We start from the raw sequence: 10,406 nt of genomic DNA on the forward strand, positions 1-10,406 counted from the left end.
CTCCATAGGGAAGTGTCTAGGAGGCATCCTGATCTGATGCCTGAACCACCTGAACTGGTTCCTGTCAGTGTGAAGAAACAGTGGCAACTTGTGAAGAGCTTCCCCTTCAGACTCAATTCCTTCTTCACCACTGGTATAGAAACTGCATCAGTGCGTTTGAACTCCTTTACGTGGGGCAGCAACTTGCTCCTAAACCTTAAGGGGCAAGCCTACCAACCACTTCAGACTGTATAAGAAGTGGACATAGTCTCCAGGTCTGAAAACTGAAGCCAATGTGGAAGTGCCTTAAACCTGCATTCTTTCTAATGGATACTGGTTGCAAAAAAAGTCAGATTGTATAGAAGTCTATGAGAAAATTACCCTACTTCTCACTTGATTTATTAGGAACGTGTTTACTGAGGTAATGAGTATATGGTCTCAATTACTAGTTTTACTAGGCTTGTTCAATACAGCAAGATGTTTATTTTGTAAATTATGGTCCCATTTAGAGTAAAATAGACAATAAAGTAGGGTATTCTTTAGGGCGTGGCTACCTTGTGATCGACAAGTTGCTACCACAGCGACCTGTCAATCAGGATAGAGGCATAGCAATACGTATCCATGGCACTGTGTACATTTAAATAGTTGTGAACTTGTTTTTGGGTGGTGTCAGTGTTTTTGTCTAAGAACTCAGACCCTTTCGCAGTGTTTATTCAGTTCATGACAGTTAATTATAACATTTTGGTCACCTAAAAATGTCTTGTTCAGCGTTCGGTTGTACTAAAAGATACTCTAAGGAGTCGGCTGTCAATTTTTTTCGGTAAGTACACTTTGTTTTACAAGTACATTTTGCCTGTTGTTCGCTAGCCAAAATTAGCATCCCAGTTAATATCACAGAATTGAATTAACTGAATTGAATTACGGATGCACCTTGCTAACCAAGCTAGCTAGCACTAGCGTTAGCTGATAACTTAGCATTTCCCTCACTCCTCCCCATCTCCACCCTCTCGTCCAAATATGGTCACTTCTGGCTCCAAAAAAACAAAAAAGATGGTGACGGCCAAAATGCCAAACTCGAGGCTTCAAAACAATAGTCCACAAACCAATGGGTGACGTCACGATGGCTATGTCCACTTCTTTTATACAGTCTATTGATGTAAACCAAGACACCCCAACAATACCCAGAACCCTTAGCATTTAATTTAGCCCTGGAGGTTTTCCGCAACCTTAGTGACCTCTGCCATAGTTGAGATCGTTGTGACTCTTGAAAGCTATTATATTTGTTTTGGCTTAATGCTAAGTGCCTTAACTCCTTGCAAGGGATATGAAATATCTATAATGTGTTGACTACCAACACACAAAAACACTCACAACTGCCTTGTCTTGCTATGGAAAACTCTGTGTGAGGTTTGTGGGCCAACAGCCCACTGTGTGAATTTTAAATGTTGGCTGAGATGATCCAGCAGAAGACTGCATTCTTATGTCAAAAAAGAATGATAGAGAAAATATGTTTTTTTGTGTTTCATTTCTGCTATTTTCCTGATTTTATAAATTGTACATTTTGTCTTTTACTGTAAAATCTGCGAGTTTCCACAACACAAGTCTGTCCAGAATATAGGTCAGTGTTACTCCACTATAATAAATCATATTGTGAATTTCTCCCAGCTGCATGGCCCTCTGCAGGACACGCTTCAGGAGTGCTCTATATATACTATGTTAAAATGGTTTATTTTGGTGCACTGGCATTCCCAAGACCGGGACTGCAGACCAGTACCAGGCCACAATAAAGAATTAACCTGAAAAATTACATAACTTCATGCCCCCAAAAAACGTATACAGATTTTTAACAACAGTAGATCATCAGTATTAGAGGTAACCAGTCTGGTTTCAATCACCCACTTTGAGCATTTAAATATATGTAAGGACACCACCTGAGAGCTGCTAAAAGTTCTATCTGTAGGTTAGTACACTAAGTAGCCACAATGAAACACAATGTTGGCTATAGCCCTGAGCAAGACTACCCACTGTCTTAAAAATAAACTCGTGACCTGTCAAGAGCTGGGAAGGAAAGAGTGATTATGGCTCAAAGCGATCACCATCTGTCTGCAGTGACTTTATCACTGAACCCGAAAAAGAGTTTCCTTTGTGTTTTTTTCCTCAACATTCCAGCATGGGAGACTTGTTTCCATTCAGGAATGTTTATGACTGGCCATTGAGAGCTCAATCTTGTTTCTACACAGTCAGGTATTGTACTACTGGGCTAAATAGCTCATAAATGTTTCCTGCAAAAACGTCCCATGAGTCATTGCCTATGACCTAGATTTAAAGGTGAGGAAATGTGGACAAAATTATGAATAATTTGGATTTACACACCGTCAAAACATTACAGATGTAATAAAACAAAGTTAGAAGTTTGTGAAAACTTTATTTGATGGAAAAAGTTGCTTCTAAAGGCTGATGTAGAGTATTGCTTTGTTGGCAACTTATATGTACACATTTAGTTTTGTCGATGTGATAACATGAGTCTATTCATACTAAAAGCACAGTTATGAACCAGAGCAGCGTAAAAAATGTAACGTTAAAAAGTAAAAAAATCTACTCACATTTTGTGCTTTTCATTCCAGCAGAGCACATCATTTAAACTTAATCAACACATGTGGTTCATATTTGGTTATCGAAGGACAGCTTACAGCATTAAGGAATCATGGCAACTCAAACATACACCAGAAGTTCATTGTGATGCTTATGAATAAAATTTGACACAAAGCATCAAATTTGGAAATTGCCCTCAAATTATTGCCATATTTTACAATCGGCCCATTAAGAATTCAACCTGCTAGACATTTACCTCTTTGTGTTAAATCACACCTTTCTGTGCACATCTTTTAAATCAGAGGCTGTAGATGGAACACACACACACACACACACGTACTTCTGTCTTAAGTTGACTGAAGAGATTTAATCATCCCAAAGGGAAGGCCTTCATACAGCCTACGAGCATTTTTTTTTATGACTGATACTGTTAAGAATCATCTATATGAAGGAACTCAAACAGTAAGTGATAAAAGCAGAGTTGATGAAGGTGACTGAATTTATAAAATTGCACTACATTTTATATCATTTCATTATTTGATAATGACACGATTTGATTAACACAGACTTGATCTCATTAACCTCTTTATCATTAATCTCTTCATCAATCACAATTCTCTCAATTCTTGAGCATTCGAGTTGGCCCATACTTCCTTCTCCCCAGCCACATCCTCCTGGGGAAGCCAAAGGTGTTCCCAGGTCAGATAGGATATATAATCCCAGCAGTGTTCTTGGTCTGCCCCTGTGTCTCGTCCCAGTTGGACATGGCCAGAACACCTCTAAAGGGAGGCATCCCTAATCAGATTCCTGAACCACCTCAATTGACTCCTTTCAACGTGAAGAAGCAGCGGTTCTACTCTGAGCTCCTTCTGGTTGTTTGAGTTTCTAATCCTGTCCCTAAGGGTGAGACCACACACCCTGCAAAGGAAACTGCAAAGGAAACTCATTTTGAATGCTTGTATCCACAATCTTATTTTTTCAGTCATCAACCAATGAATTTGAATGTAGATTGACCCGCAAATCAAGAGCTCTTCTTGTTCAGGCTCAGCTCCCTCCTCACCAGAAACCCCTATGGAGTGACAACTTGGGAAACAAGCTACCTCACTTGGATTAAAGAGACTAGGGACCACTGCTGCGGGCAGGCCTGGGAGAGAAGGTTACCGGTGAGTGCCTGGTGGCTGGGCCCATGCCCTTGGGGCCTAGTCAGGCTCAGCCCAAAGGAGTGACGTGGGGCCATCACCTTGTGGAGCCAGCACTTGTAAGGCAGGACATGAGGATCAAGTGTGGAGCGCCGGCATGGCTGAGGGGTCGACCATTAACCACAACGTCCCAGTTTGAATTGCCAAATGGTGGCAGGCGATGGCAGGGGCCTTGGTGTGCTGGACCCAGGCTCAAAAAAGCAGTTCTAAGGAGAAGCATAGCAGATTCTGTCCTGGTAGTGGAACAGTGGACCAGCTCTTTATCCTTGCATGGGTACTGGAAGGGTCAAGGGAGTTTTGCGGACTTGTAGAATCAAGTCAGAAAAAACTTTGTTTGAAATAAAAATGCTTAAGAGCAAATTGTTTTTAAAATATGCAATAGCAAATGTATCAATTCAACTGTATATTCATCAGCTTTGCTTTTATCTCAATGTATGTGATGTGCATAATAGGTTTCTGCCTAACAACCATTATCGCCTCATATTAAGATCAGTAAATGTGTCCATGAGTTGAAAAATGTATAATGTATTTAATATACATTAAAGGGGTTTGGGTTTATGCAGTTCTGTAAGGTGAACTTGTGTTCATCTGTTCCAATGCTGACCTGGTCTGAGCAGATGGCACATCTGTAAATCCTTGATAACAAAACTGCATTGCACCATGTTGTCCATGGGCTGCTTATACTTCGGTATAGTTAACAGCCAGTTGCCAAAGTATCAGAAGATATGTGCGCTAGACAAAAATTCCACTGCACTGGTGCATCATCTGACTAGTTGTTTCACACAAATAGGGGCTTAGATGTTGATCTAACTCTGCATGAAAGCTGAGCTTCCTGTCTACTGCATAATAACATCAGGTTCGATGTTAAAGAGCAGGTCATCGTTGTCCCTCCTGACCTCTAGCAGCAGGGATATCTCCTCCTGCAGAGCCCCCTGCAGGTCGGCCGTGGTCATCAGAGGTCTGCCATTCAGTTTCACAATAATGTCACCATCTTTGATACCACCTCTGGAGACAAAGAGAGGGATGAAAAGAGACTGTTATAGGTAAAGCATTAATTTTACTTCAGAAATGGGTAACACACTGTACAGTGCTTTTGTTTGAAGAATGAATGAATAAATGAAACCTACTTCTGTGCAGGTGAGTGAGGAACAACCTCATGAACATAAATCCCACTTGTAACATCAGGGAAGTCTGGGTTCTGCTGTTTTAGTTCTTCAATTAACCTGGGACAAACAAATACACACTTTCTCAAAGAAAGTACATTATGTAACCAACCATCCCCAGCATTTGTGAGATTTAACTATTTTAATACAGGAACCAAGAGGTGTCTAAATACTAATACATACTCTATATTTTGTATTTAACCTTTATGTAACCAAGAATGCCTAATTTAATACAATTTCTAATACATTCATATAAAATATTTCATCCAAAGAGCAACCTAAACAGCAACTTAAAACAACCCAAGAGCTGTCCTGTCCTGTCTAAAACCATAAAAATAAATATGACTAGTTTAAAACAATCAGGATGTAAAACACATCAATATTCTAAAATATCCCAAAATGTAAGCAGCCAGAAAAGTGAGCAACCAGTTTCTACAGCAATGGTTTAAATTTTGCAATTTAAGATAATGGCTAAATGCAGAGGGTTTAAGATAGTTTACAATATACAGAATCAAGAGCATGTAATAATAATAACTTTATATAGCATGTTGCAAGATGCAGCCCAAAGTGCTTCACAAGACATATCAATAACAAATAGCAAAGGCAATAGAAAAACAAAAAAACAAAAAACAAAAACAAAGCAAACAAACAGTTTGATAAATCATGCTAGAAACATCAACCCAAATTAAAAGCCAAGTTAAAAACATAGTTATTTCATTTATTTTTAAAAATACCAAGAGAGTTTGCTGTTGGGCCATAAAAACAGAAAGCAGCCTCACCAGATGTCGTGTGGGACACTTTACGAACTTCTAAAAGAAAGGCAGTGGAAGATCTGAGAGTTCTTGTTCATACATAAAATGAGAGGTAGTCGCTGATGTATGAGGATGCTGTCATGGTTTTGGGTTTGTGTTCAGCTATTTCCTGTTTTATTTAGAAATACTCTTTTCCCCGCATGTGTCTGGTAGTTTTACTTCCTGTCTTTGATAGCTTTTCACGCCAGTTTTGATCGTTTGCTCCACCCTGATTAGTTTCACCTGTGTCTCGTTATCTCCCTTTACCTGAGTGTATTTAGTCTGTGTGCTTCCCTTGTCTCTTTGTCAGATTGTTTTCGTCAGTTGCTGTCAAGCGTCCTAGCCAGGTCTCGAGTGTTTCACGTGTTTTTGGATTTTTACTCATTTCATGGATTTTGGACTTTGCCTGCTCCCCATCGGATTTGTTTGCCTGTGTTGGACTGCGTTCCTGGTTTTGACCTCTGCCTGCTTCACCATTCAGTAAGCCTTTGTTCCCCAATAAATCATAACTATACCAGCTCTGACTCTGTACCTGTGTTTGGATCCGACCCCTTGTATGTTCCCTGCCTGAAACGTGACCGGTGTTAAATTATGTAAGGCTTTGTAGATAAGTTAAAGGACTTTAAAATCAATTCTAAAAGATTCAGGTAGCCAGTGCAGTGATGCGAGCATTGGGGTAATGTGATCATGTATAAAGAAAAGAGAATAGGACCCAGAATGTTTCCCTGAGGAATGCTGCATTCAATGTCAGGTGTGTGTGACACAAAGTCATCTAAACTAACAAAGAATTTTCTTTCAGACGGGTATGAGCGAAACTAGTCAAGCACTGTGCCTGAGACCCACCCGTGTCTCAATTTGGTTGGTTAAAATGCCATGATCGATCGTATCAAGTGCAGGGGTGAAATCTAACAAAAAGAGGACTGCTGAGTCTGTTGAAATTCTAGTGCACATGTGGTTGACTTAATTTTGTTGATGGTGACACAAATTTCATCATCTGTTGTCAAACTAAAGGATGTCATAGTAGATGGAGGCTCACCCACCGGCAGATCAGAGACTTGATGAATCTGCATTTGCAATACTGGATCTAATGGTGTAGACTAATGGTCTAAAAGCATATTCCTGTCATTTGAGAATTGAGGCTTCATCATTTAAACTGAAGGCCAGACATGGGTTCAAAAGAGTGATTGTGGAGAAGAGGACTTTTGGGTTGTGTTTATCAGTAATGATCTTTGTGAAATGGGCTTGTCTTTCTTTTCTGACAGCATTATTGTAAATTCTCATGTGAAACTTTAAGATATCAAAGTGGATATTTAGTTTACTTTTTCTCCACTGTCTCTCTGCCTTGCAAAACTTTCTTTTTAGCTTGTAAATAACAGCAGTTTTCGAAGGTAATTTGTGGGCTACTTGTTTTTTAATTCTTGGAGCTGCAGTTTCAAAAGAACAACTTATTATTAAAATCATGCACTAGATCATCAACTGAGCTAGCATTTGATGGAGGAAAAGTATTCATAATTTCTAAAAACGGACTACGTTTTTAGATATTATGAATACTTGCATTGTTATCAAGGATTTGCTTTACAACACCAGATTCATTACACTGTTTTGATTCAGATATAGTAGCATTAAAAAAACACACACACACACAAATGATCAGAAACAAGAACATCAGTGATATCAGATATCTATTTCGATGCCCCTTGTGATAACCAAATCGAATGTCTCCAAAGTGACACGTGGATCAAATGAAGTTATTAGAGAAGATACCGGCAACTCCACCTCCTCTTTTATCTTGTCTACATGTAAAGAGGTAAAGAGAACTAAAATTTGGAGATGATTCTAAAAGTATAGCACATGTGGAATGACCAGGCATAAGAGAAAAATTAAGTCAGTTACTACTTTCCAAGGACATCAGTCATCTGTTGATTTGCAGTACTTCAGTGTGAGTTCCATATTACGGGAAGGAGTTTACCCTCCCTCTTTGGATATAGCCCATCACGAGCAAATTGGCTGATGGTCAAATATCAAGCAAAGCAATAAAAGTGGCTGAAACAAGCTTCTATTAAGCGAAAATAAAAATCTAATTTCTTCTTCAGCTTTTTCACAAATGGTAAATGGACTGCATTTATATAGTGTTTTTTTCTAGTCTACCGACCACTCAAAGCGCTTTACAACACAAGCCAACATTCACCCATTCACACACACATTCATACACTGATGGCAGAGACTGCAATGCAAGGTGCCAGGAGCGGTTAGGGGTTCAGTTTCTTGCTCTAGGACACTTTGGCACTCTCTCTGGAGGAGCCAGGAATCAAACAGATTGCTAGACAACCGCTCTACCTCCTGACCATGTCGCCCTGCACACTTTGCTAAAGAGAGTCATCTAGAACAAATCCTAAATATCTATAGGAAGAAACATGCTTTCTAGTTACGAAAATTGGGTGGTCCAATAACAGCATGTTGTAGTACATGTTGCACTGCCATGTTTCTACAGCAGCCCAGAACGGACAAACCAAACATTGGCTCTAGATAAGGCCTTTCGCGATTTTCATGGGCCACCGTAGTTTCTCCTACACGCTTGGCAGGGGAGGGTGAAGCAAGCAGTATTCGAATAGTTGCAAACTGCAATTTCACTGTTAGATAGCACTAAGTCCTACACACTACTCCTTTTTAAAACAACAAGCAATACAAAATGGTCTGCATGAATGTACATTACAATGCTAAGAGGGTGGGATATTATTAAGGGTATCTCTATATAGTATGATGTGAATAGAAGAGGACCCAAAATAGATCCTTGTGGGACACTTTTGCTACTTTCAAGAGCTTTTGATTTGGGTGTTGCAGCTCTTACTGTGTTGTAACCTTTTCTGAGATGGATACATGTGGTTGTACTATGTAATATGCTTTGAAAAAGGACAGGAGTTGAGAATGTGGACAATATTGAAATTGGATTAGTATCAAATTAACAACATAAGATAGCTATTTGCCATAATTCCCATCAACACAATAATTATCACAATATTCAGACTTACACTGGTGTGATGGTCAGCATCTTGATTCCAATGAAACGCTTCTTTATTGACCTCACATCTGAAAGAGACTACAGTTAGTTTATATTCAGCAGGACACTCACAGATGTTTAATCCTAGCCCGGCGATGTCACTGCCAGACTCACCTTTGCTGTGCTTGTCGAGTGAATCATTGAGGAAGCGCGTGATCCTGTCAGAGGGAATAGCAAATGAGATTCCTGCTGCAACCTTGAGGGTGTTGATGCCGATCACCTCCCCGTCCTCAAATACAGAGACATAGTACGGCAATGTCAAAAATGACTATTTATATAAAAGACATTTTGAGATTGTTAGGATGATTTTCTTAAGGCAAATTACAACACAGTACACAAAAAGTTTCTTAGGTTGCCGTCATCAAGAAATAAGGGTTGTGCTATGTTGCTGCCGGAGAAAAACTAGCGCTTAGACAAATGCAGTGGTTTAACAACCAGACCCAAGCAGAAAAAGGTATTTTACAGCAGTCATGAAAGCTTTGAGGTAGGAAACCAAAAACTTACCAAATTGACAAGAGGTCCTCCTGAATTCCCGTACTGTGAAGGACAACACAAAAAACAGTACTGTGGTACACCTTTCAATATGACATTTTTACAATCTAACAAACTGAAATAGAGTAATAATCTAGACTGACTCTCACTGTGTAGAAAAGAATATTTACTCCACTGCTTAACAATAATTTTAACTCCGAGCACGTTTTCTGCCTTGCTATAATCTCACGTTGATAATAGCGTCCGTCTGGATGTAGTCCATGTCGGAGTCCCTGAGGCCCAACTCTTTGCCATCTCTCTGAGCAGTACTGACAATGCCGGTGGTGACGGTGTTCTGGAGGGCGAAGGGGCTACCGATTGCAACCACAAACTCTCCGGGCCTCAGGTCTGCACTGTGGCCCAGAAACAATACAGGCAGCTCCATCTGGGAGGAGGAATAGACAAAAGGTAACATAATGCTAAAGTAGGATATAGGATATTTGGGGAACCATTTACAAGCAAGGAAGCATAATCATTTACACTCTCATATCGTGTCCAATTCTCCTAACATGCTTTAGACTGTGGAAGGACTCAAATCAGGAGAACACAGAGAAAGGTGGTGTATGTTAAAGATTCAGTGTGTAAGATTTAGGGGGCTCTATTTGCAGAATGTGGCGATAATATTCACAAGTGTTTTCATTAGTGTATAATCACCTGAAAATAAGAATCGTTGTGTTTTCTTTACCTAAGAATAAGCCCTTTATATCTACAGAGGGAGCGGGTCCCCTTCAATGGATGCCACCATGTTGCACTGCCATGTTTCTACAGTAGCTTAGAACGGACAAACCAAACATTGGCTCTATATAGGGCCTTTTGTGTTTTCTGTGAGTTTCGCTGCCACCATAGTTTCTCTTGCAGGCTTGGCTCTGTGTATGAGTTTGACAGCTGAGCCACCAGGGGCAGGGAGAGACAATGTAAACAAACATACAATGGTAACTTTAGCTTACAAGCTAGGGACAGATAGTGTTTTGTTAGCAGTGGTGTTGAAGAATGAGGAGCACACCATTTAGCATTTAATCTGACCAATGTTGAAATTTGCAGGTAAGTTTTTTTTTTTTTTTTTTTGATGTACAATAAATAAATAAATTAATAT

General features: G+C 39.7%; 1 protein-coding gene and 1 long non-coding RNA gene across 4 annotated transcripts in view; one reads left to right on the forward strand and one right to left on the reverse strand.

Moving 5' to 3' along the window:
• Positions 1-2,384: 2,384 nt before the first annotated feature.
• The window catches only part of htra3b (HtrA serine peptidase 3b), a 49,734-nt gene continuing 41,712 nt past the window's right edge, over positions 2,385-10,406 (reverse strand). For all 3 annotated transcript variants that reach the window (XM_044185153.1, XM_044185154.1, XM_044185155.1), the window contains exons 5-10: positions 9,504-9,698; positions 9,287-9,319; positions 8,897-9,011; positions 8,754-8,811; positions 4,898-4,993; positions 2,385-4,775 (exon numbers count right to left, since the gene is read on the reverse strand). In XM_044185153.1, the coding sequence (XP_044041088.1) occupies positions 4,607-4,775; positions 4,898-4,993; positions 8,754-8,811; positions 8,897-9,011; positions 9,287-9,319; positions 9,504-9,698 (666 nt within the window). In that variant the 3' untranslated portion in view covers positions 2,385-4,606. The remainder of the gene's footprint in view (positions 4,776-4,897; positions 4,994-8,753; positions 8,812-8,896; positions 9,012-9,286; positions 9,320-9,503; positions 9,699-10,406) is intronic.
• LOC122870742 overlaps positions 5,000-10,406 on the forward strand; it is a 15,291-nt gene continuing 9,884 nt past the window's right edge. Inside the window, exon 1 of the long non-coding RNA XR_006376654.1 lies at positions 5,000-6,204. This is a non-coding gene — a long non-coding RNA (uncharacterized LOC122870742). The remainder of the gene's footprint in view (positions 6,205-10,406) is intronic.

This window comes from Siniperca chuatsi, linkage group LG22 (assembly GCF_020085105.1).
Source record: "Siniperca chuatsi isolate FFG_IHB_CAS linkage group LG22, ASM2008510v1, whole genome shotgun sequence".
Lineage (NCBI taxonomy): Eukaryota > Metazoa > Chordata > Actinopteri > Centrarchiformes > Sinipercidae > Siniperca > Siniperca chuatsi.